Source organism: Colobus angolensis, unplaced genomic scaffold, assembly GCF_000951035.1.
Source record: "Colobus angolensis palliatus isolate OR3802 unplaced genomic scaffold, Cang.pa_1.0 Scaffold152, whole genome shotgun sequence".
Lineage (NCBI taxonomy): Eukaryota > Metazoa > Chordata > Mammalia > Primates > Cercopithecidae > Colobus > Colobus angolensis.
In genome coordinates this window covers 8112794-8138271 of record NW_012114622.1, presented here as the reverse complement: position 1 = coordinate 8138271, position 25478 = coordinate 8112794, and the positions used below count along the sequence as shown (strand labels likewise).

The 25478-nt window shown below is 40.9% G+C and overlaps 2 protein-coding genes across 5 annotated transcripts in view; one reads left to right on the top strand and one right to left on the bottom strand.

Annotated features, from left to right (window-relative positions):
* ELF5 (E74-like factor 5 (ets domain transcription factor)) overlaps positions 1-5185 on the top strand; it is a 37562-nt gene extending 32377 nt beyond the window's left edge. For all 4 annotated transcript variants that reach the window (XM_011936401.1, XM_011936399.1, XM_011936400.1 and 1 more), the window contains 3 exons: positions 1152-1220; positions 3003-3198; positions 3658-5185. In XM_011936401.1, the coding sequence (XP_011791791.1) occupies positions 1152-1220; positions 3003-3198; positions 3658-3754 (362 nt within the window). In that variant the 3' untranslated portion in view covers positions 3755-5185. The remainder of the gene's footprint in view (positions 1-1151; positions 1221-3002; positions 3199-3657) is intronic.
* Positions 5186-11909: 6724 nt separating this feature from the next.
* CAT (catalase) overlaps positions 11910-25478 on the bottom strand; it is a 36075-nt gene continuing 22506 nt past the window's right edge. The window contains exons 9-13 of the mRNA XM_011936397.1: positions 24209-24347; positions 21349-21479; positions 15616-15723; positions 12925-13008; positions 11910-12597 (exon numbers count right to left, since the gene is read on the bottom strand). Of these exons, the coding sequence (XP_011791787.1) occupies positions 12532-12597; positions 12925-13008; positions 15616-15723; positions 21349-21479; positions 24209-24347 (528 nt within the window). The 3' untranslated portion in view covers positions 11910-12531. The remainder of the gene's footprint in view (positions 12598-12924; positions 13009-15615; positions 15724-21348; positions 21480-24208; positions 24348-25478) is intronic.

Here is a 25478-nt window from a genome sequence, read left to right as displayed (position 1 = left end):
TTAGTATAGTACGGTATGGTGTGGTATAGAACAGTATAGTTAGTATAGTACAGTATAGTGTGGTATAGAACAGTATAGTTAGTATAGTACGGTATAGTGTGGTATAGAACAGTATAGTTAGTATAATACAGTATGATGTGGTATAGAACAGTATAGTCAGTATAGCATGGTGCAGTACAGTTACTATAGAATAGCACAGTGGCTGCTCAATGATACTGAGCACGTGCTATATGCCCAGCAGTGTGCTAGATGCTGCAGGGTTACGTCTGGAAACACAAATCCCTGCCCCCTCGTGTACACAGACCGTGAACTTCATGAATAAATACACCATAGAATATGCTTGAATATTCCATGTAAAATATGGAGCAGTGGGGAGAATGTGCAGATCCAACTTGATGGTCAGAGGAGGCCTCACTGGAAGGTGATTTTGAACCAGGATTGAGATGAGGGCATGCACAAGCATGCAAGGGAAGAGCATGCTGGACAAGTGGAAGAGCAACTGCGAAGCCACTGATGTGGAATGTGCCTGCACATTTCCAGAGAGCCTGAAGCCAGGGTGGCTGGGGCAAAGCAAGCAGGGGGCTAAGAGAAGCAGTGGAGACTGAGTGTGAGCTGGAGGGGCAGATCTGGTGCCACCATTTTAAAAACTCATATACTACTCTGGGACAATGCTTGTCCAGGTGTCTCAGGTTGTGACTGACAGCCTGAGTTATCATTTAAGTCAGCACAGAGTTAATGTTTTGCTTTCTACCGTTCATGAGCTCTAGTCTCTTTGCTTCTATTTGTGTCTCTTCCAGTCTGTTCTCCACACAGGAGCAAGAGAGATCTTCTTAAATTGAGGATCTTTGCTCTACACTTTGATATAAAGTCCCAAGTCCTTACTATGGTCTCCTAGGAAGGCCCTGCATGGGCCTCGATCAAAATCAGATTTATTTATTCTCATCAGGGTGGGTGAGATTGAATACAAGTGCTCCTCAAAGCCACATCTTAAAGCATCTTGACATCTGCCACCTACTAATCCCCCCAAAGTGCCTAACGTGGTGTCTTCTACTACAAAGGCATTTAATTAGTGTTTGCTCATTTGGGTATGAATTGAGGTCTGAATGTGGCCTCTGTATCCCTTTCCCCTGCTACAAATTATTCTATTTCAGATGCTGATTCCAACTGCTTGAAAACAAGTGGCATCAAAAGTCAAGACGGTCACAGTCATAGTAGAACAAGTAAGTGCGGGATGCCGGTTTTCATTTCTAATTTCTTAAAACCATTCCTAAGACAAAGTCATCTACTTTAATAAGCTTTGAAACTAACATTTGAGTTGGACCAGTTACTCCCCAAGGAAGGTAGTAAAGAAATCAATGATTGCTTTTATATGTATTATCAAAGTCAGATTGATTTCTTCTCATAAGAGTGGGTGAGATTGAGCATCTGACAATAGCAAATGGTAAACAAATCATAGCTAATAATCATCCATTAAATGTCTATTGAACCATTAAATGTCTTTCATATTGAACACCTACTATGAAAGACATGATCATAGTTGTAAACATCAGCTTTGGGGCCGGGCGCGGTGGCTCAAGCCTGTAATCCCAGCACTTTGGGAGGCCGAGACGGGCGGATCACAAGGTCAGGAGATCGAGACCATCCTGGCTAACATGGTGAAACCCCGTCTCTACTAAAATACAAAAAATTCGCCGGGCGTGTTGGCGGGCGCCTGTAGTCCCAGCTACTCAGGAGGCTGAGGCAGGAGAATGGCGTGAACCTGGGAGGCGGAGCTTGCAGTGAGCTGAGATCCGGCCACTGCACTCCAGCCTGGGCGACAGAGCGAGACTCCGTCTCAAAAAAAAAAAAAAAAAAAAATTAGCTTTGGAATGCAAACTCTCTGGGTTCAAGTTCTGGCTCCACCATCTGGAGCCAGGTCCAATCCTGGGTCCACTGTGGCTTCTTCTCAGAGGAGGATAACAAAGAAAACACTGGGAATTGGCAATCCTATTAGCTTCCTCAGCACTAAGAGATCTGCCCAGAGCAGTGTCAAGCTTGTAATTTCACAGACGTGTGTGAAGAAAACAATTGCTATATGCTGGATGTGATTCTAACCACTTGATATGTATTAAATAATTAAATCCTCTAACCTATCCTAGGAGACAGGTACTCTTATTATCCCATTTTATAGATAAAGTAACTCTAAGAGTTTATGGTTATAAAGGTACGAAGAGGAAATCAGGACCCAGACCCAGGCAGTGGGACTCCAGAGCTGGTCTTAACCACCAATCATAGAATAAGAGAAATACCAGCCTCTCATGAAAAATGAAATTTCAGGATCAGTCCACCCAGACAGTTGTGGCTATGGAATCATACAACCATGCTGCCTGTCAGAAAAAAGAATGAAAAGATCATCTGACGGTCATTTCATTCATTCCATAAAAATTAAACTGTAGTTCCATAGAACATCTGTGAGTCATAATGTTGCCAGTCAATGTAAATTGGGTGTCTCTGAATGTGTGTTTCACAGTTGCTTCGATGGGAGACACAGACATGTCACAGCTCAGTAAGTTTCCAGGTAGAGCAATCAGTCATAACAATGGGAAATATTCCCACAAAGCAGAAATTCTCATGAGCTAGTGAGAAATTGTACATCTCTTCTCTTAAAATTAAAAAAACAAGCTGGGCATGGTGGCTCACACCTGTAATCCCAGCACTTTGGGAGGCTGAGGCGGGTATATCCCCTGAGGTCAGGAGTTCGAGGCCAGCCTGGTCAACATGGCGAAACCCCATCTCTACTAAAAATACAAAAAATTAGCAGGCGTGATGGTAGGTGCCTGTAATTCCAGCTACTTGGGAGGCTGAAGCAGGAGAATCACTTGAAGGAGGTAGAGGTTGCAGTGAGCCGAGATCATGCCATTGCTCTCCAGCCTGGGTGACAGAGTGAGACTCTGTCTCAAAAAAATAATAATAATAAATTTAAAAAACAATTGTAAATAGCTAATGTTTTCCCCTTTTCAAAGGCCTCCAAAGTTCTCATCTATGGGAATTTGTACGAGACCTGCTTCTATCTCCTGAAGAAAACTGTGGCATTCTGGAATGGGAAGATAGGGAACAAGGAATTTTTCGGGTGGTTAAATCAGAAGCCCTGGCAAAGATGTGGGGACAAAGGAAGAAAAATGACAGAATGACGTACGAAAAGTTGAGCAGAGCCCTGAGGTAAGTTAACAGCATAAAATACCATGAGCCTTCAAGAAGAGTTCTATAAAATCGCTGGCTGTAGAAAATTACACTGTTTTCGCAGGTTTTTTACTTGATAATGGAAAGGTCATGAGACAAAACTTTGGTTGTTAGTTACAGGTAGGATTATGGTTTGTAACTTGACACGCCGTCCTTAGCATTCTTGGCAGTATTCCCCAGGGATCACTCTGAATCCAGGCCATCTCGCACACCCACACACACACAAAAAAACACACGTTTTGAACTGAGAATGGTGAATTTCAGTCTTCAAGATGTCTGTGAAAGGTTTAAGTGTAAGTTGATAACGGGGCGTGAAAATACCAGGGTAACCAAAGACCAGCCTTGTCACCTGAGAGGAATGAGGAGACAGTGTTTGTGTTCTGTTGTTTTCCTAGGGTGCAAACTCTCCCAGAATTTCTCTTCTGCTTGCTTTTTCAGATACTACTATAAAACAGGAATTCTGGAGCGGGTCGACCGAAGGTTAGTGTACAAATTTGGAAAAAATGCACACGGGTGGCAAGAAGATAAGCTATGATCTGCTCCAGGCATCAAGCTCATTTTATGGATTTCTGTCTTCTAAAACAATCAGATTGCAATAGACATTGGAAAGCCTTCATTTTCTTCTCTCTCTCTTTTTTTTAACCTGCAAACATGCTGATAAAATTTCTCCACATCTCAGCTTACATTTGGATTCACAGTTGTTGTCTATGGGGGGTGACAGCAGCGACTCTTAAGAAATCCTTTCTTCTCCGTAAGGGGATGAGGGGATGATCTTTTGTGGTGCCTTGATCAAACGTTATTATCCTAGAGTTGCGGAATGACAACAGCCCATGCCATTGGTGCTGATCAGAGAAAAACTATTCAATTCTGCCATTAGAGACACATCCGATACTCCCATCCCAAAGGTTCAAAAGTGTTCAAATAACTGTGGCAGCTCACCAAAGGTGGGGGAAAGCATGATTAGTTTGCAGGTTATGGTAGGAGAGGGTGAGATATAAGACATACATACTTCAGATTTTAAATTATTAAAGTCAAAAATCCATAGAAAAGTATCCTTTTTTTTTTTGAGACGGGTTCTCGCTATGTTGCCCGGGGCTGGTCTTGAACTCCTAGGCTCAAGCGATCCTCCCACCTCGGCCTCCCAAAGTACTGTGATTACACGTGTGAGCCACGGCACCTGGGCAGAAAAGTATCTTAATTAGTGAAAGAGCTGACCCATCGAACTGGGACATAATTGGATTTAGCATAAGTTCATAGTAAGTTTCTTAACCAGAGCATCTTTTTGACCACTCAGCAAAACTTCCACAGACATCTTTCTGGACTTAAGCACTTAACATTAACCACATTATTAATTGTTGCTGAGTTTATTAGCAACCCTTCTAACTGATGGCTGACATCTGATATGCAGAGTTAGTCAACAGACACTGGCATCAATTACCAAATCACTGCTGTTTCTATGATTCAAGCTGTCAACACAATAAAATCATAATTCATTGATTCCATCTCTGGTCCAGATGTTAAACATTTATAAAACCGGAAATGTCCTAACAACTCTGTAACGGTCAATTAAATTGCGAGTCTTTGTTTTGTCTTCCTACCTGATGTGTATTCAAATGCTGAAACACATACTCCCTTGACAAAAATAGTGACAGTGAATTTACACCAATAAATGTTCATGGGTTAAAGTCTGCACTGACATTTTCTCATCAATCACTGGAATGTAAGTTATTAGTGGCTTACAGCTAGGTGGACTGCCCCTAGGACTTCTATTTCACCAGAGCAGGAATCAATTGGTGAGGTACTGAACTGCTGTACAGGCTGCAGACCTCCGTACTTAAAGTTGAACTTCAAAGTAACCTGTTTTAAAAAATGTGAATTACTGTAAAATAATCTGTTTTTGGATTCATGTGTTTTCCAGGTGGATATAGTTTGTAAACAATGTGAATAAAGTATTTAACATGTTCAACTGTCTGTGTATCATTCAATTCAGCATGGTAGGCTCAGCAAAACACTGACAACCTGTAAAACCTTTGGTGACGCTTCCATTTCCTAGCAGTTGTGTTTGGAGATTTATCTTTTATTTTTGGAGATGGGGTCTTCCTTGTTGCCCAAGCTGGCCTCAAACTCCCGGGCTCAGGTGATCCTCGCATCTCAACCTCCCAAGTACCTGGATTACTATGAACCTTTGCCAAATCCACACCACACCCAGCAGGCTGGAGAATTTTAAAGAGCCCAAAAAGATGCAAGAAATATATGGGGTAATCTTACCCTCCACCTTTAATATCGTAAGACAGAGGTTCCCATCACAAAATGGAGTTCATTGGCGCGCACAGCCTACAGATGCATTTTTGTTTGGTGCACATAGCATTGTCTGTTTTTTTGAGCTTTTCTTTTATTTCTTACTGTGACTTCATTGCCTTATTTAGAAATCGAAAGATTCACCTAAAAACCCAGATTTCTAGCTTCTCTTTTAAAATCATATCTGGCAGCACTAGTTTCTCAGTCTCTTGTGGTGTTAATTTCCTGGAGCTAAATTGAAGTTGCACCTTTGGACAGAGGATTTGGTCACTTTCTACTGCCTTCTGGACATACAGGTTGTCAGCTGTCATTCAACTTTGTTCTTGCACTACTGATGGTTGTTGTTAAAGCATCCAGAATGCCTTTACATTTTGAAGGTGGGACCCATGTCCTGGCCATCTGAAGAGGTAAGTACCATGTTAATGGACCAGTCAGGATGAAAGGAAGGACTGTCCAGGAGAAGAGAAATTAGCTAACAGGAGGGGAATGGGGAGTTTTCAGGCAAGAGCTTGGCAGTGACAATAAAGCAGAGCCAAGCAGCTCAGAGGCATGGCAGGGACTGGGGTGGGGCAAACAGGCAGAAGTGGGCAGGACTGCAGAGAAACACACTGTCTAGGAGATGTGGCTGCTTTCCCTCCCACCCCCTGGGCACCAAGCAGTTCAGAGAACGAAAACATTCATCCTTCTTGCTACTCAAGAAATTTTCATTTTAGGAAACCATTAAACTAGCATCCTCTTTGTATTAGCTTTCTAGGGCTGCCTGTGAAAAATGACCAAAATTGATGGCTTAAAACAACAGAAATGTCTTCTCTCACCATTCTGGAGGCTACAAGTCTGAAATCAAGGAAGCCATAGGCTCTAAGAAAGAATCCTTCCAAAAAGAAAAAGAAAAGAAAAAAAGAAGAAAAAAGAATCCTTCCCTTTTTCTTCCTGCTTCTGGTGACTCCACGCATTTCGTGACTTGTGGCTGCAAAACTCCAATCTCTGCCTCAGTCTTCCCATAACCTGCTCCTTCTTCTACCCTTTGGTCTCTTAGAAGGACACTTATTATTTGATTTAGGCCTCACCTGAGTAATCAGGATAACTTCCTCTTGATTTTTTTTTTTTTTTTTTTGAGACAAAGTTTCACTCTTGTCACCCAGGCTGGAGTGCAGTGGTGCAATCTTGGCTCACTGCATCCTCTGCCTCCCGGGTTCAAGCGATTCTCCTGCCTCAGTCTCCCAACTACCTGGAGCTACAGGCACATACCACCATGCCCAGCTAATTTTTTGTATTTTTTAGTAGAGACGGGGTTTCACCATGTTGGCCAGGCAGATCTCGAACTCCTGACCTCAGGTGATTTGCCTGCCCAGGCCTCCCAAAGTGCTGGGGTTACAAGCGTGAGCCACCACGCCCAGCCTCCTCTTGATCTGTAACTTATGACATTGCAAAAATCCTTTTTCCAAATGAGTCACACTCACAGGTTCCAGGGATTAGAACATGGATATATCTTTTGGGGGATCACTGTCCACTTCACCACACTCTTTAAAGTAAGAGTTTTACTTAAACATATAGCTCCATAATACAATTCATTGAAGGACAGAAAATACAAGGGACTGTTTAAAATGCTACACTTAGCCTAGCACCATGGCATACACCCGTAATCCCAGAACTTTGGGAGGCAAAGACAGGCGGATCGCTTGAGCTTAAGAGTTCGAGACCAGCCTGGCCAACATGACGAAACCCCATCTCTACAAAAATTACAAAAATTGGCTGGGCGTGGGGGTGTGCACCTATAGTCCCAGCTACTAGGGAGGTTGAGGCGGGAGGATAGCTTGAGCCCAGGAGGTTGAGGCTGCAGTAAGCTGTGATTGCGCCACTGCACTCAAGTCTGAGTGACAGAGTGAGATGCTGTCTCAAATAAATTAATAAATACACTGCTACACTTTGAGCAAACAATACCAAAGCAAAACAACAAAAAAATTAAAGCAATAGATAATGCAAAATTCGCTTATCAAATAGTCAAATGAGGGAATAAGTACTTCCTTTGTTAAAAGGATCTGCAATAGAGCTTTCCATAGCAAACTTTCCATATATTAATATGGGATTGTTTACCTTTATCAGAGGTTCAAAATTATACAGAGCTGGCCAGGTGCAGTGATTCACACCTGTAGTCCCAGTACTTTGAAAGGTGAAGGCGGGCAGATCACTTGAGGTCAGGAATTCGAGGTCAGCCTGGCCAACATGGTAAAACTCTGTCACTACTAAAAATACAAAAATTAGCTGGACATGGTGGGGTGTATCTGTAATCCCAGCTACTCGGGGCCTGAGAAACAAGAATCACTTGAACTCGATTCAAGTGATTACAGAGGCGGAGGTTGCAGTGAGCCAAGATCATACCACTGCACTCCAACCTGGGCAGGAGAGTGAGAATCCACCTCAAAAAAAAAAAAAAAAAAAAAATTATACAGAACTTTTTTAGTTGACTTCCACTAACTAACCCTTCACATCTTTAAAAGAGCTGATTAAAAAAAAAAAAAAAAAAAAAAAGGCCTTCAGTTTGGCTTACCAGAGAGTTTAAAGTAGAATCTGGCCCTTTGCGCTTTGGTAATGCCATCAACTAACAGGCAAAGAAATGGCCCAAGTAGCTTGCTTATGGCTTTTCTCCCAGAAAAGTGAGTGCTAAGAAGTTCTTAAAACACTTCTTTAGCACAGATCACAAATCAGAGTGATGCCCTTTATCCAGGAAGGAAAAAATTAATGTGATTGGTTTTGTTTTTGTTTTTCGTGATTGAGTCTCACTCTGTTGCCCAGGCTGGTGTGCAGTGGCACACTCTTGGCTCGCTGCAACCTCCACCTCCCAAGTTCAAGCAATTCTCCTACCTCAGTCTCCCAAGTAGCTGGGACTACAGGTGTGCACCACCACGTCTAGCTAATTTTTTGCATTTTTACTAAAGATGGGGTTTCAACATGTTGGTCATGCTGGTCTCATACCCCTGACTTCAAATGATCTCCCCGCCTCAGCCTCCCAAAGTGCTGGGCATACAGGCATGAACCACCATGCCTAGTCGAATTAATGTGTTTTTAAACCAAAATTCTGACAATTTAATATGAAACAAACTAGGCAATCCTTCACAGTGTTTCTAAAACCCCAGACCGAGTCCTCCTTTTAGAAGAACAAGTCTCACAAGCAGCATGAGGTCAGAGATGACCAGGTCCATGCACATTTGTGTCATTCCACAATGTCTGACTTTCATTAAAGTAATCTCAATCACAAAAGCCAGGAGCGTCATGGAGTTTCCAAGGAGGCAGTTTGCCTCAGTGCTTCCCATTCACTCGGTAGTCAGAGCTGCAGGCACACAGGCTCAAGCCACTCCACAAGTCAGTCAATACGGCAGACCATACATAATAGTACACTTAAAATGTAAATGTTATAGATTAAACATTCCACAACAAAGTTACATTTAACATTGAAAGAAGAAGGATAGGGAAAAAGGGTTAATGAATCAGTTCAGGGAGAGCGACTAAGGCAAAAAGAATCTCCTGGTCTGGGCCAAGCAGTCTAAGAGCCTTCAGTGGCAGATGCCAGGTGATTATCACGATTAACAGCAAGATGGTGTTAGCTAAGACGGCCACTTCAAGCTGCACAAGTCCTGTTTCTTTTTATAGCCACAGTCCTCTGGTGAGGACTGATAGTGGAAAAGTGTGCTTGTTGATGTCCTCATCTGGTTGGATGCAGTCTTTCTTTATTAAGCAAACATCTTGTCCCTGTTGGCAAAGTGCCCTGTGAAATATAAGATGGAGTCTCTTTCTAAGACGGAGTTACTTATGTCAAGGGTGCTTGACACAACAAAAGAACAGATTTTTTAAATATTAGAAGTCTAATATTTACATTTTTAGATAGTGGTGTGGCAGAGTACAGGTAAAAAACACCTTTTTTTTTGAGACAGAGTCGCACTGTGTCACCCAGGCTGGAGTGCAGTGGCGCAATTTCAGCTCACTGCAGGTTGAATTGCCTCCCAGGTTCAAGCAATTTTCCTGCCTCAGCCTCCAAGTGGCTGGGATTACAGGCACCTGCCACCATGCCCAGCTAATTTTTTTTGTATTTTTATTACAGATGGGGTTTCACCGTAGTGGCCAGGCTGCTCTCGAACTCCTGACCTCATGATCCACCTGCCTCAGTCTCCCAAAGTGCTGGGATTACAGGTAGAAGCCACCGCAGCCAGCCCGAAAAACACCTTTTAAGATGAGGATGCAAGAAATGAAAATGTTATGTCCACACAAAAATATGTACATAAATGTTCATACCAGCACTATTCATAATAGTCAAAAGTAGAAACAGCCCAAATGTCCGTCAAATGATAAATGGATAAATAAAACATAGTAAATTCATACAGTGGAATATTATTTGGCAATTTAAAAAGTGAAGCACTCATAGATGCTACAATGTGTAAGAATCTTGAAAATATTATGCTAAGTGAAAGAAGCCAGTCACAAAAGACCACATATTGTATGATTCCATTTAAGTGAAACGTGCAGAGCAGGCAAATCTTAGATTCATGATGGCCGACGGCTGGGGGCAAGGTTAAGAAAGAAATGTAGAGTGGCTGTTAATTGGGGTGATGAAAATGCTCTAAAATTGATTGTGGTGCTAACTGCACAATTCTGTGAATATACAAAAAAATTTACTCATACACTTTAAATGGGTGGTTTTTATGGTATGTGAATTATATCTCAATAAAGCTCTTATTTTAAAAAAGAGAAGAAAAAAGGAAGAAGAAAGAAAAGAAAAAAAGGAAGATGATGAGGACAAGCAGGACAAGAAGAGAGAGGATGAGGAGGAAGAAGAATGAGGAGGAGGAAGAGAAAGGGAGGAGGAGAAGGAGAGCTGGGCATGGTGACGTGTGCCTGTAGTCCGAGTTACTCCGGAGGCTGAGGCCAGCCTGGGCAACATAATGATACGCCATCTCTAAAATAAATAAATAATGAAGAAGGCAGTGTGAATGACCAACTGTGTCAGACACCGCTGAGAGGCCATGTAAGACAAGGACTAAGAATGGACTACTGGATATTTTTTGTGTGGTAAAATATACACCAAACTTACCATTTAGCCATTTGTAGGTGTAGAGTTCAGTAGCATTAAATACATTCACACTGTTGTGCAACCATCACCACCAACCATCTACCATCTCCAGAAGTTCTCACCTTTCCAAATAAAAAGCGCAGTGGCACAATCTTGGCTGACTGCAACCTTCGCCTCCCGGGTTCAAGTGATTCTCCCGCCTCAGCCTCACGAGTAGCTGGGATTACAGGTGCACACCACCACACGCAGCTAATTTTTATATTTTTAGTAGAAATGGGGTCGGCCAGGCTGATCTCAAACTCCTGACCTCAGGTGATACACCTGCCTTGGCCTCCCAAAGTGCTGGCTTTACAGGCATGAGCCGCTGCACCCAACCCAATAAATCTATTTTTCTATGTCTACAAATATAACAGTCTCAAAGCGTACTCAAATACAGGGGGAATTCAGGTAGGAGGGTTTGACAGAGGAGTAAAGAAATTTGAGCTAAAAGACCAAGAATGAGTTTGTATCTGTCTGTTAGTGGTCTAATGGTTTCCTGAAACCTGTAACTTAGGAACTCCTGAAAGTACAAACTGGTTTGGTTTTTTGTTTTGTTTTTAGTTGTTGTTTTTGTTGTTGTTTTGAGACAAGGTCTCACTCTGTTGCCCAGGCAGGAGTGCAGTGGTGCAATCATGGCTCACTGCAGGCTCAACCTCCTGGGCTCAAGAGATCCTCCCACCTCAGCCTCCCTAGTAGCTGGAACTACAGGCATGAGCTACCACTCGGCTAATTTTTGTATTTTTTGTACAGATAGGGCTTTGCCATGTTGCCCAGGCTGGTCTCAAACTCCTGAGTTCAAGTGATCCTTCTGCCTTGGCTTCCCAAAGTGCTGGGATTACAGGCATGAGCCACCACACCCGGCACAAACTGGTTTTGAATATGAACGGAATAAAGATTTTCAAGGAAAACAAATTTTCATTTAGTATTCAGAACTCATCTTTAACGTCTTCCATGTGATTTTCAACCATGATAGGCAAATATGGGTTTTAAAAAGAAGGAAGAGGAAAGTAACTAGTGGTTCTGAGCCCATATTTTAAAAACTCAATCATAGGTAAGTGAGCGAATGGACAAGAGATTTAAGTAATTTTCAAAGTCAGGGCATTTGCTATTTTATCAGTGGCTCAGAAGGCTGTCCAAAGGCTATAGATTTAAACAAATAACATGGTGTCCTCGAGATACTGGCATTTCCATTTTTAAGGGTAAATATCTGAAAATGATGATGTTCAAATTAAGAGTCTGGTGGCAGTTTACAGTTATACATGGAGTCGAAAGAAATCAAATACCATCTCTATTCTTATATACGGATTATTTATTGTAAAAATGTAAGCAATTACAAATTGATCTGTTGCGAAATCAGTGCAAATTAACATTAATGCAATTCCAAGTGAAAAAATGAATTTGATCAATTATAATCAGGAATAAACATTAAACCATGATGGTGCTCAGGTTATTTTCTGACGACACTGGTGTATTAAATGTGCTTTTCCTATGAGAACCTTAGAAAAATAAAAACCTCTGAGTGGATCATCTTTATCTTTCCTTTTTATATAATTATAGCTAATTTTAATATAATAGGCCATGAGGTGATATGTAAACATACATAATTTCAACAAATTTTATCAAATAAAATCGTATTTCTAGCTAGAAACTTTCCTTCTAATCACTTTAAATGAATAATCCAACCAACTGTCAAAACAAATTTTTTTTTAAATGACTGTTAAATCCTAACCTTCATTTTACCCTGGGGAAAGAGCATTAAAATTGTTACACGATCTGCTATGGAAAGCGGGATTCTCTATTTTGAAGCCACTAGCTTGCATTTGCGCATCTAGCACCGGAGAATCTTCATCCAGTGATGAGCGGGTTACATAGGTGAACGCTAAGCTTCGCTGCACAGGCGCGGGGCCCCGGCCTCACAGATTTGCCTTCTCCCTTGCAGCCAAGTGAGACTCGGACTGCACAAAGGTGTGAATTGCATTCTGTTTTAAGAGAACAAGATGCGTAGGTTAATCACGTCATAGGAAGCAACGTGATATTTACTTAGTTTTAATATGTATGCAAATGAAAATAATAATTCAGAATTCATTCACTTTAACTGTCTTAAATTGCCCAGGGCTAAAATGAAGAGTATGTGTTTTGCTGGTGAGTTCTTTTATCTCTCAAATGAATTTCTGCACAGCTGCTGAAGAAATCTAACAGTGGCAGGTAATGGCCCCTGCAGACTGTAATGCTGAGTGGTAACTAAGCCGCGCCTACTCCAACCTAGCACACACGGCCTCTGTGTGGCCAGGCTGCTCTCAGCCTACCTTAGGCTTCTCAGCATTGTACTTGTCCAGAAGAGTCTGGATGCGGGACCCGTAGTCAGGGTGGACCTCAGTGAAGTTCTTGACCTAAGGCCAAAAGAAAACAAATGCAAGCATTACTCTAACTCCCTACTATATCACTCCCCAGTGACTGTGGTTTCCCAGTGTTTACTCTACAGGGGAGGAAAGATGTTTCAGCAGGAGGCAGTACTACAGGTGTTTAATAATGCCAGCCTCAGAGTTAAGACGCAGGTCCAGTGAACACTCTGACATATAGTGGCTGAGCAACCTCGGACAGGTCACTTAACTTATCTGAGCTTACGTCCCTCTGCCAAAATGTGCAAGAAAATGACACCTAATCGGTATAATTTAAAAAATACTATTTGGTCTTTGTCCCCCATTCCCGACACAGATCTAAAATCCTTCAAATTTACTGTCTTTTATATACTACTAAGATGATCCATGGGGGCCTAGATAGCTTCCTGATGGAGGCTGGCACCAGGAAGAACAAGCATGCAATCAGAAGGTTAGAACTTCCAGCCCCACCCCCAAACCTCCAGGGAGGGGAGAGGGGCTGGAGATTGTGTTCAATCACCCATAGTCAATAATTTCATCAATCATGCCTATGTCATAAAACCTCCAGAAAAACCTGCAACTGGCAAGGTCAGCGAGCGTCTGGATTGGTGCACACTCCAGGAGCCGGAAGGGCGGTCCACCCGGGGAGGCACAGAAGCTCCGCGGCCTTCCCCCATGCCCCTCTTCCATTTGGCTATCCCTGAGTTATATTCTTTATATAAACATACCGATCTTTACATAATCGGTAAACATAAGTAAATCATTTTCCTGAATTTTATGAGTCTTTCCAGCAAATTATCAAACCTGAGGAAAGGGCATGCGAACCCCTAATTTGCAGTCAGAATCTACAGAAGTGTGCATAACCAGGGTACCTCATTTGTCATCTAAAGTGGGAGCTGACCCCTAAATCTTTGGGTTCTGACTCTAGCTCCAGGAGTTACTGTTAGAATTGAATTGAGTTATAGGACACACAGTTGCTGTCAAAGAATTAGAGAATTGCTTATTGTTGGGGAAAAAAATCACATACAACCTAGGCCAGGTGCAGTGGCTCACACCTGTAATCCCAGCACTTTGGGAGGCCGAGGTGGGCGGATCACCTGAGGTCAGGAGTTCAAGACCAGTCTGGCTAACATGGCAAAACTCCATCTCTACTAAAAACACAAAAATTAGTTGGGCATGGTGGGGCATGCCTGTAGTCCAAGCTACTGGGGAGGCTGAGGCAGGAAAATCTCTTGAACCCAGGAGGCAGAGGTTGCAGTGAGCCGAGATCATGCCACTGCACTCCAGCCTGGGTGACGGAACAAGACTTCATCTTTAAAAACAAAAAAACAAAAAACCCACACAACCTACCTCACAGGATGCTATGAGAAAAATGCCGAGAGGTGAGCTGCATTTACTACATGGAAACAGCTGACCTCAGAGTAAGCGCTTAACAAGTTACAGCAATTTACATTGAGAAACGGGCCCAGACACAGCCTAAAGTTAATGTGAAGGATACAAGAACACTGGTACATGGCAGCGCAACTCCACATACTTCAGGCAGGAATTCCCCAGCAGACAGCAAGAGGAGCCATGGCACTGGGAACCCATAAAAGCCTTATAGTTTCAGCATATGTGAAAGGAGAATGCCAAGGGTTCCAGCTCAGTTCTGCTATTTGCAAGCTGTCTTATACATTCTCTCCAGTAAAAGAAGATGAATCCTGCCCTGCCTACTGCACAGAGCGCCCATCAGGCTCTCTGCTGATACTTGAACCCAGGCCCTTGGACACAGCCCAGACAGCTGCTTAGCCCAGCTGCCCCTAGGAACAGAGAAGAAGCAACTAGGGGCCAAGGAAAAAGGGGGATTTCTAGATTTGCAAAAAGCTTAGCTCTGGGACAGGCCAGGAAATCAGAAGTGACAGGTCTTCATGCAGCTCAATGAGCGACCATCAGAAATACCCCAGCACCTTAGCACGAAAGTCTAGCCTGCCTTTTGGAAGCACTGCAGTTCTTATTCCAGAAATCATGCAAATTTCTAGTTTGCATCTGAAGGAGAATCGAGGTATCATGACATTAAGCCTTTAGGCAGGTTTCAAACCATAAAAATGCAAAAAAGAAAGACAGACAGACAGATTGACTGACTGACTGATTTTAGAGACAGAGTCTCCCTATGTTGTCCAGGCTGGCCCGGTACTCCTAGGCTTAAGCGATCCTCCCACCTCAAGCTCCCAAGTAGTTAGGACTACAGGTACATGCCATCACACCAGCTGATATATTTATTATCATCCAAAGTTTAAGTAGAATTGCCGCAGGACTCACATTTTGATATTGGACATTTACTATCTTGCACAGAACTTGGCTGCAGCCGAATTAAACAGCACAGGATAAAATTCACTCTGAACACAACTAAATTAGTACACATTGGACAAACAGCAAAGGACCAATGGATATGCCAGACCAGATAAAACACGGAAAGAAAATAATCAGAAGTTGGTTGGGGATTACTAGTATTTTTTTTTTTTTTTAAGTCCTCCTAGGTCAAGCACAATAGAAATGGCACTTTCTTTTTAGGGTTCTCCCACACAGCTGCACTGTCTTCCCAAGCCAGCAGAGGGCACCCTTCAGCTCACAAAGACTCACCGCTTTCTTTTGGATGAAAATTTGTGCATCTTTCAAGTGGCCTGCAATGTTCTCACACAGACGTTTCCTCTGTTCCTCATTCAGCACGTTCACATAGAATGCCCGCACCTGCTCAGGGAAAAGAGCAAGTGCAGAGAATCGAATCACCAGTTTATCACCAACAAAGTTCACCTACTACAACACTTATGAAATCAATGATAAAAAAAGTTAGAATTTAAGAATACTTTTAAATCACTAACTAAAACTGTCATTTGGGTTGTGTTCATTTTTTGTTTTAAGCAAAATAAGTAAAATTCATTTATTAATAGCTCTTAACTGCTTTCTAATAATATCCTTTATAGTAACTGCTATAATTCTCTTATAAATAGATCTACAATTTAAAACCTCACCACATGCTTAATACTGACAAGTCTAAAATGTGCAAGCTGCCTTTGAAGGTAAACTTAGCACAATACAACTTTGTTCAATTCACCCAGAACCATGGAGGAAAATAAAAACTAATTTAGCTAGAGATATAATTTGATATCTAGATATGTAATTATATAGAGAGATAATATATCTAAAAACTACCTCATTTATACATGTGCATCTGTAGTTATTCTGAAGCCAATATTTCTTAGGCAAAACATATGAATAGTGATATTTTGCTAGATTATTGGGTTTGCCTCTAAAATAAATATCCACAAATTAAAATGAAAAATAGGAGCTTAGTATCAGGTATGTGAATCCGCAGCCTCTGCCCAATTCTGAAACAGGTTGTAGCTATGATTTTATTCTTACATTTCATTCATTCATTCCACTCATTCAACAAATACTGAGTATCTATAATGTGCCAGACTCTGTTCTATGTGCTGTTCTATTAATGTTTATAAAGTCCAATAATACACAATTATCCAAAGTATCACCTTCATAACATATTAAGAGATGCATCATTTCCCTAAGTCATCAAATATCAGGCTATAATTATGTTTTTAAATTTCTGAGTAAAGTTTAAACCTGCTACCAAAGTTAATCAGACATAACACAATCTAATCAAAGTACTATATCCTGGGGATTTTCTCAGGCCTATCTCCAATTCACTAATTCTCTCTTCAGCTGTATTTGACGTATTTTGTGAAAACGTCGACTGGGTCACGTTTGAGTTTCTATTTCAAACGTGAAATATCTGTTGAGTTTTTATTTCATGGATAGTAATTTTTGTTTCTAGAAAATATTATTTGGTTCTTTTTCAAATTTACCTGTTTGTTTTTCTCCTCATATCCTATTGTCTTAATAATATTCCTTTTTTGCATCTCTTTAAATATGTAGTTTATTTTAAAGCCTCTTTCCAATGCTCATGTCTATGATTCTTCCATCTATTATTGCATGTGTAATTTCTCATTAGATTTCCTTGTATGTATTATAATTTTTCACTATGACTCATCTTCAACAGGAGTTATCTTCTGCAGAAGTACCAAATGTATCCTAGTTGTAAAAGTGTCTTCCTGTGGTGATTTTCTCATCTCTGCAAAGACCTAACAGGGTTCACTGATTCACTCGTTTCTCAGTTAAGGTCTTTCATGGTTCCAACTGGAGTAAGAATGCAGGGACCTCATTTGAGCACAGCATAGGGGAAGGACTCCCAATTTCTTGGAGTTGGCTGCCTCCATTTAGAGCCCACATGCTTCCAAGCTGCATCCTCAGTCTGATGGGTAGTTGAGGTGCCCTTTCCTGGTTCTCACCATTATGCCAAGAGCTGAGCTCTAGTTCTGTGAAAACTGAGAAGCTTGTGGCCTCAACTCCTAACCCCTTAGAGGCATAAAATCTTCATAAGGTACAAATCAGGTCTGGTTACCATTACACAATATATACTTTCAACGTTCATGCACTACTCTGATTCCTTTTTCATTTGTGGGACTTGGAAATTAAAACTTTCTTGTTTTTTTAGCCCAGCTACATTATTAAAAAAAAAATTAATCCTTCTATGGGAAAACTGGGACAGTAAAAAATAAAACAAATAAAAAAACTTAATTTAGCATGTCCATATGTGAGAAGTAGAAGAAAGGCCTCCCGTGTCAGCTCAATTTGCCATCTTGAACCTCAATCTACACCTCAGTCTGTCACCTCAATCTACAATCTTGAACATCTTAAAGTGTAAGAATTTGTTCCTGCAATTCCAGTGGAATGCTGCAGCCAGCTTGCTTATGACAGTAGAAATACAGCCACTATAAAGATTAAATTACATAAACTTATAATTAAGTATAGTACAAACAAAAGTAATACTCAAAACATCATTTCCTAATTAATAAATATTACCTATGTTTTTGAAGTCATTTGTGTCTACTGTATCACTATGGGGAAAATACTATATAACAGTGATATAGCACATCATTTTGCAATGCCACAGGTTTAGTGACATCATGTTAGTAGCCTGAAATCAGCCTTATGAAATATTTCCACCATGAAAATGGATAAACACCACAAACCAGGGCTTTCTCCCCAGGTAGCCAGCTGTTAAATATTTATCAACACACCACTGAATAAAATCCATTTAAAAAAAAAACCTTGCTGTCTCAGAGATTTAGTTAATCACTTTTACAACTAGGATACATTTGGTACTTTTGCAGAAAATAACTCCTGTTGAAGATGAGTCATAGTGAAAAATTATAATACATAAACAAGGAAACCCAATGAGAAATTACACATGCAATAATAGATGGAAGAATCATAGACATGATCATTGGAAAGAGGCTTTAAAATAAACATACATATTTAAAGAGATGCAAAAAAGGAATATTATTAAGACAACAGGATATGAGGAGAAAAACAGGTAGATTTGAAAAAGAACCAAATAACATTTTTTGTTATTGTTGTTTTAGTTTTGGTTTTTGTTCTTGTTGTTGTTTTGAGACCGAGTTTTGTTCTTGTTGCCCAGGTTGGAGTGCAATGGCACAGTCTCAGCTTGCTGCAACCTCTACCTCCCGAGTTCAAGTGATTCTCCTGCCTCAGCCTCCCAAATAGCTGGGATTACAGGCACCCGCCACCATGCCCAGCTAATTTTTTTGTATTTTTCGTAGAGATGGGGTTTTACCACGTTGGCCAGGCTGGTTTCAAACTCCTGACCTCAGGCGATCCACCTGCCTTGGCTTGCCAAAGTGCTGGGGTTACAGGTGTGACCCACCATACCCAGCCTACAGGTTTAAGGGTTAAACAAACAAACAAAAAAGTATGTGTACATATTCTGTCACCAGGGGAGGAATGCAGTAGAGCAATCATAGCTCACTATGGCCTCGAACTCCTCAGATAAAGTAGCCTTGATAATATCTATTGTTCTATCTTCCAATTCACTAACCTTCTCTTCAGCCATGTTAACCTCCTTTAAAAGCCATCTACTAAATTCTAATTTCAGTTGTTATATTTTCTAGTTATGTCCATTCAACTCTTTTTCTATAGCTTAAAGTTCTCTTACTAAATTCTTCATGCTGTCATCTATTTTCTTAAACCTATTAATCAGTCATTTTAAAACCTGTATCTGACAGTTCCATTATTTAAGCCTCCAGTAGGTTTGTTTCTACTGTCAGTTTGTAGGCCGCTTTCTCTCCCTCTTGATTTTCGGTCATAAGGTCTTAATGTGTTAGGTGCCTGGTCATTTATTGTTGAATGCTGAACATTTCCATATAAAAAGGTCTAGAATCATTTGAGGTTCTATTTTCCACCAAAGAAAATTTTGTTTGCTTCTGACAGATGGCGTAGAGAGAGATCACCTTAATCCAATCTGAGACTGGGCAGAGGCAAAGTTGTGTTTCATGTTTTGTGAGAGCAAGTTTATTTCAAGTTTGCCCTTATTCCTAGGCATGGCCCTTCAGGGATTTCAACTGAAAGCCCTGAGTGACACTAGAGGCTCTGCTTCTTTGCAGACCTTGAATTCCAATTTTTGTCCCTTCAGACTCATAAGACTGCTCTAAACACCACTCAGCTTCTGGACCAGTGCTTACAAATTAACAAATACCTCAAGAGGAAAGGAAACCAAATGTCAAATTTGCTTCTCTGTACTTTTTTTTCTGCACTTCTTTTCTATCTTTGATCTTGATCCTTTAAATCTTTGTTGCTTTGTTAGCTCTCCAAAGCCTTCAAACAAATGCTTTATGTATTTTACCTACTTTTTCAATGTTCTCCATGAAATGGTAAGTATGATACAAGCTAGTTTGCCAGAGACAGAGGCAAACCCAAGTGAATCATTTTTAAGAGAATAAATCTGGACTTTCTTATGTATTTCCCATGTAATGCATCATCACAGAATTATGCTATGAATCTATAACAATAGTACTGTGATTACTTAAAAACCACACTATATCCTATATAGTGATAAGAAATTCTCTCAATAAGGATGAGCACATAATAAATTTTCATGTGTAAGCAATAGCCTCATTAATTAAGTTTTGCAAGGGTTGTATCGGCTGGTTTAATACCTGTATTGACCTCATATAGGCAAAATTCTTTGAGAGGCAGGGAATGTACTGTAATATACTTAGTGTCATCTGCATCACCAAAAATAATGCAGTTACATAAAAGGTTTGCAGGAAATGTTTTAAGCTCATCTAAAAATGGTTTATATCCTACAATAATGTAATTTCTTTTTTATATATACATATATATGTATATACGTAAATGCTTTTCAAGCAAAGATATTCACACAGTGAATTAATTCATGTATTTAAGTATCTTTTACTTGGAACCCACATTCACAAACTGAGAAACTAGAAATAGGTTCTAATCTAATTTAAATACTAAGTTTAACACTAACTGCTCAAACAGAGCTCTAGAACAACTATACTTTTAACTTTATTATTTTATTATGTGTGATATAAGTTACACTGGACACATTAAGGAGGCAGCTGCCCACCCACAGGCCCTTTCAAATCTGAGGGCCTCCTTCATATCATGTGCTGAAACAGCCCTTAGGACAGCCATAAGCGACAGGAAAGAGGATGAGCACTTGACCTGGGGCAGTTAACTAGAGGCTGACCAAGGCCAATGGTGTAACCTGGGGTGAAAAGATTAGCCAAGTCAATAGGATTCCATCTCTCTAGAATCTGAGACAGATGTGTTGAGAAAAGGAGTAAAAGGTGGTCCAAAAAAAAAGAGTAATACATGGATAAGATGCCTTAAAGGAGAAACCATTGTGGAAAAGCCACAACAATGATAAAACAGAAGCTCTGACGCAGATAGGAGAAAACAGGAAGCCATGGTAAAAAATAATCAATTAGCACTGGCAAGCAGAAGCAGACAGATGGAGAATAAGCCACATGAAGGGCGAGCTCTGCAGTGGAAATGCCCACACTCTTGTGGCCAAGGTTCCTGAAGCTATTTTGGATCTCTAGTTCTAGTCCTTGAACCTGGGCTGTCCTGCCCAGATTCTTAGATTTGTCTCCACATACGCTGTATATGCTCATTTCTTAAATTCCCACGAAATCACTGTTTCCCCAGTGTCCCCCTCCACATATCCCTTCAATAAAGTTTGAAGAAACTGAGATGGAGTCTCCATACCTTGAGGAAAAAGACCAGAGGAATAAAACCCTTCAACTCCAGCCAGTTAGGGGCCCAATTTACTATCACAGACGAGTCTTCCTTGAATTCAATTTAAGATACATCAGACAGTTTGGGCGTTGCGGGTGGGAGGGGGGGTGCAGATTATGCAGGCATTGACAAGGAGAATTAGCAGGTGACTTCCATAGCAGACAAAGAAGTCATTACCTGAGTAACATTATCATCATTGGCAGTGTTGAATCTCCGCACTTCTCCAGGATACTGGGTGCTGTGCTCCAGGACAGAAGGCTGTTGTTCTGGAGCACCAAAGCTGTTGGGGTAGTAATTTGGAGCACCACCTTCAAAAGAAAACCACTCAGATGCACTTAGGAACAAGAAAAGTCAAGTAGGTCTGCAAATAATCACTGTGATGAGAAATAAATTTAAGTGGTAATCAAATACACATGTACACATACACGGATATAAACACAACATACACGTTATTTTTAATTCCCTGCATTTAGCTACAGGTAGTATGAAGATTCTTAGGGAACGCTGCCATCTGCTAAATGCTTGCACAGGCTGCTGCACTTTATGAATGAATCTCAAAGTCCCTTTTGACACTTCAAAGGGTCTCATCTGTCAAGTCTTCTGAGGCTTACAGCACATGCAGAAGTTTGTACAGGCTTGATCCAGCCACCATACAGGGATGAGGTTCAAAGACACATTTCAAAATTGACTTGAAAAATTGTGTCATTTGGACTCAGGTTCAATTCAAACACTGCCTCACAAAATTCTTGACGAAAATCTGAAAGTTCTGGTTCTGCTCCTTGAATCTACAAACACAAGCATGGGGCTCTGTGATGTGACCTGACTGCTGCAAGGTCACACAGAAGCCAGTGGTAGATATGGGGTTGGAACTCTGGGTTCTTTGTCTCCTCCAGCCCAGCATGCACAGTATTTCCGTTACAGAACTCTACTTTGCTATTCCTTGAAGTGTTTTTAGGATTCTCAGGGTATCTCTCCTTTACTGACGATGATGACTTTGTTCCATTGTAGCTTCACTTTCACACCCTCCACAGATCAATAAAAAAAGAATTTTTAAAAAAATGTGGTAATTGTATATCAGCACTTACTTATCTGGACTTATAAGAAACAGTGACAAACACAATCAAAACATTTTCTTTGACTTTTGAAATAAATTATGAAGCTTTTTTTTCATTTTGGCATATTTACTTTCTCAACTACACTTTGCTTTGGCTGATATTAGCAGAAGCTTTCATTACCTGAGCACACACTGCCTAAACAGGAGTGGCCCAGAAACATATTAAGTGGTTTGAGCAAACCAATCTGGGGTTGGAATTTTAGCCAGCTCACTGCCGTAACAGATAATCCACAGTAGATAATCAAGAGATGCCTATGTATGACATTCATCAAGACACCAAGTGTGTGTGTAGGGGAAGGAAGAACACCATACTATTATGGAGCCCAATTATTAGCTCAAGAAATTCAACAGATCAGCCACATCTACATGAAAAGCAAAATGCTCCAACAACCAGCCATCACAGTGTTTTCTTCATTAAGAATTAGCTCTTTGAAATGTGCCTAGTTAATTTTTAAAATCCTGCTTCCAAATGAGCTCCGACCTTTACTCAAAGTGGGAGTTGTCTTTAAGGCACTGACCACAAGAACAAATAAGCTCTTTCATGGAGCTTCTAGGTCATAGCCCAAATGCTCTACTTTTAAAATCAGGCCAGGTGCAGTGGCTCATGCCTGTAATCCCAGCACTTTGGGGGGCCGAAGTGGGTGGATCACCTGAGGTCAAGAGTTCAGGACCAGCCTGGCCAATGAAACCCTGTCTCTACTAAAAATACAAAAACTAGCTGGCATGGTGGCACACTCCTATAGTTCCAGCTATGCAGGAGGCTAAGGCATGAGAGTCGCTTGAACCCAGAGGGGGAGGCTGCAGTGAGCTAAGATCATGCCACTGCACTCCAGCCTGGGCAACAGAGTGAGACTCTGTCTCAAAAATAAATAAATAGATAAATAAATATAGCAAAATGTAACAGCTGTGGCCTTTGGGTGTTAGGACTATATGGGTATTTTTCTTTTTTCTTCTTTTTCCTATGTTTTCCAAATTTTCTTTAGGACACATATATTATTTTTATTATAGAAAAATAAACTTTCTTTGAATATAGACATCTGTGGTTATAAACATAAATCATCAGTAAAATTTCTAAAGGGATCAAGGCATGGCAGTCCATATTACTAAAACACGTGTCCTAAATGGGAAAAGAAAATAACTGAGATCTACATTAAACTGTGGAATAGTAAAAGGAAAAAACTTCAATCAAGCATTCTGCTTGACTTATTAGAATAAGTAATTAGAACTAGAGGCTGTTTGTATACGACACCAAAAAAAAGTAGTTAAAAGAAAAAGATTATAAGTTTGATAAATGAGTTCCAAAAAAACCAAAAAGTGGTAGAGTTGATTCACATGACTTGATTCACTTAGGGAAAAATGAAGGGAGGGGAATCCTTTGACTTGCTCTGCCTTCCCGACTCTCTTCTCCCCAGCCTTCCCTGCTAATTCTAGCTCCCTTCCACATTCTAGCTAGGGCTAGACCTGCTCCTCCGGGGCCCCAACAGAACTGCAAAGAGAAACAAAAGACTCCCACTCTTGGCTTTCGCACTTCTAAGGGTCTAAGTCTTGGTGATTTTACAGTGATTTAAGGAACTGTCCATTTTGGTGAAGTGTCTTCAAAACCTAACTCCCAAGCTGGATGCTACCGTACTCTAGCCAGTGTAAGATCTTACTCCCTGCTTTTAACTACTGGATACAAGTAACATCTGAAGTGGAAACTCTCAATAAAATATATAAAATAGATGAAAAGCATGGAGAGTCCTCAGGCAGCCTAAATCTTCACTGCTGGGCAAAAAAACGCCCAGTTAGCAGCACCTGGAGAGCACCTTCACCAAGCAGGAAGGTCCTGCGGGTCCACCTTGAGAGCCACTGGCCTGGCCTCCCGCCCATCTGCTCCACATGTCCTCTGCCCGCGCAGGGGGAGCCCAACGTCTTAAGGCCTACCCTGATTGTCCTGCATGCACATGGGGCCGTCACGCTGGTAGCTGGCCACTCGAGCACGGTAGGGACAGTTCACAGGTATCTGAAGATAATTGGGTCCCAGGCGGTGGCGGTGAGTGTCAGGATAGGCAAAAAGGCGGCCCTGCAGTAATAAATGCAATAGATACTGACTAGGGGCAGTAACATATAACATAGGAATGGGCTGTAAACTTCATTCTGAAATTTGAAGTACAAAGCACTCTGTACACGGTTACCATAAAATTCTGCCTTTCCCCCTACTTAAGAGTGAAGCCTCTACTCTTACGAGTTCTCCCTAACTGAACAGTTCTTAATTTCCCAGGCCCCATGGCCAACCATAAATCTTCCGTCTGTTTTAGGCAATAATACCTTTTGTTTTTCCCTTCTGCATAACAAGTTAGTGTCCTGTCTTATACTGTATTACTTGCTATTCCCAAGGAAGTATCACATTATAAAACAAATGTGCTAGAACATTAACTAACTGAAATATTGAATTAATTCTATTCCTCCTTATTCCCTCACTCCAGGGGAGGCACGAATCATTTGCTCTCAACAAAAAGCAACAAATTTCTACAAAACCAACAGTATGGGAAATTCTTCAAATAAGCGCTTCCAACTGGGCACAGTAGCTCATGCCTATTATAATCCCAGCACTCTGGGAGGCCAAGGTGGGAGGATCACTTGGGCCCAGTTGTTTGAGACCAGTCTGGGCAACACAGCGAGACCTGTCTCTACAAAAAAAAATTAAAACATTAACCAAGCATGGTGGCATGTGCCTGTAGTCCCAGCTACTCCAAGAGGCTGAAGTGGGAGGACTGCTTGGCCCAGGGGGTTGAGGCAGCAGCAAGCTGCAATCGTGTCACTGTACTCCAGCCTGGACAACAGAGCAAGATCAGAAAAAAAAAAAAAAAAGTAACTCCCATGATGCCTTCTGAATTATTTTAGATACACTTTGAGCTCTGAGACTTTCTAGATATCAACAACAACCAAAAAAAATCTATGGTTCAAAATGAAAGCCCTACAATGCCAACAGTCATGAATCTAAGATTAAATTATGTTGCATATTAACCAAGGCAAGGATGGCAAGCATTTTGAAATTCCTTTCAGTTAATGCTCAAACAAAAGCTTTAAGATAAATTCCACATTAATCTTAATATCTAATGACTGACCTATTCTCATTATTCATACTTCTTTTCTATAAGCAATTTTTCTTCCATTGAATTTATCACTGGCCTTGAATCTTAAAAGTATTTTT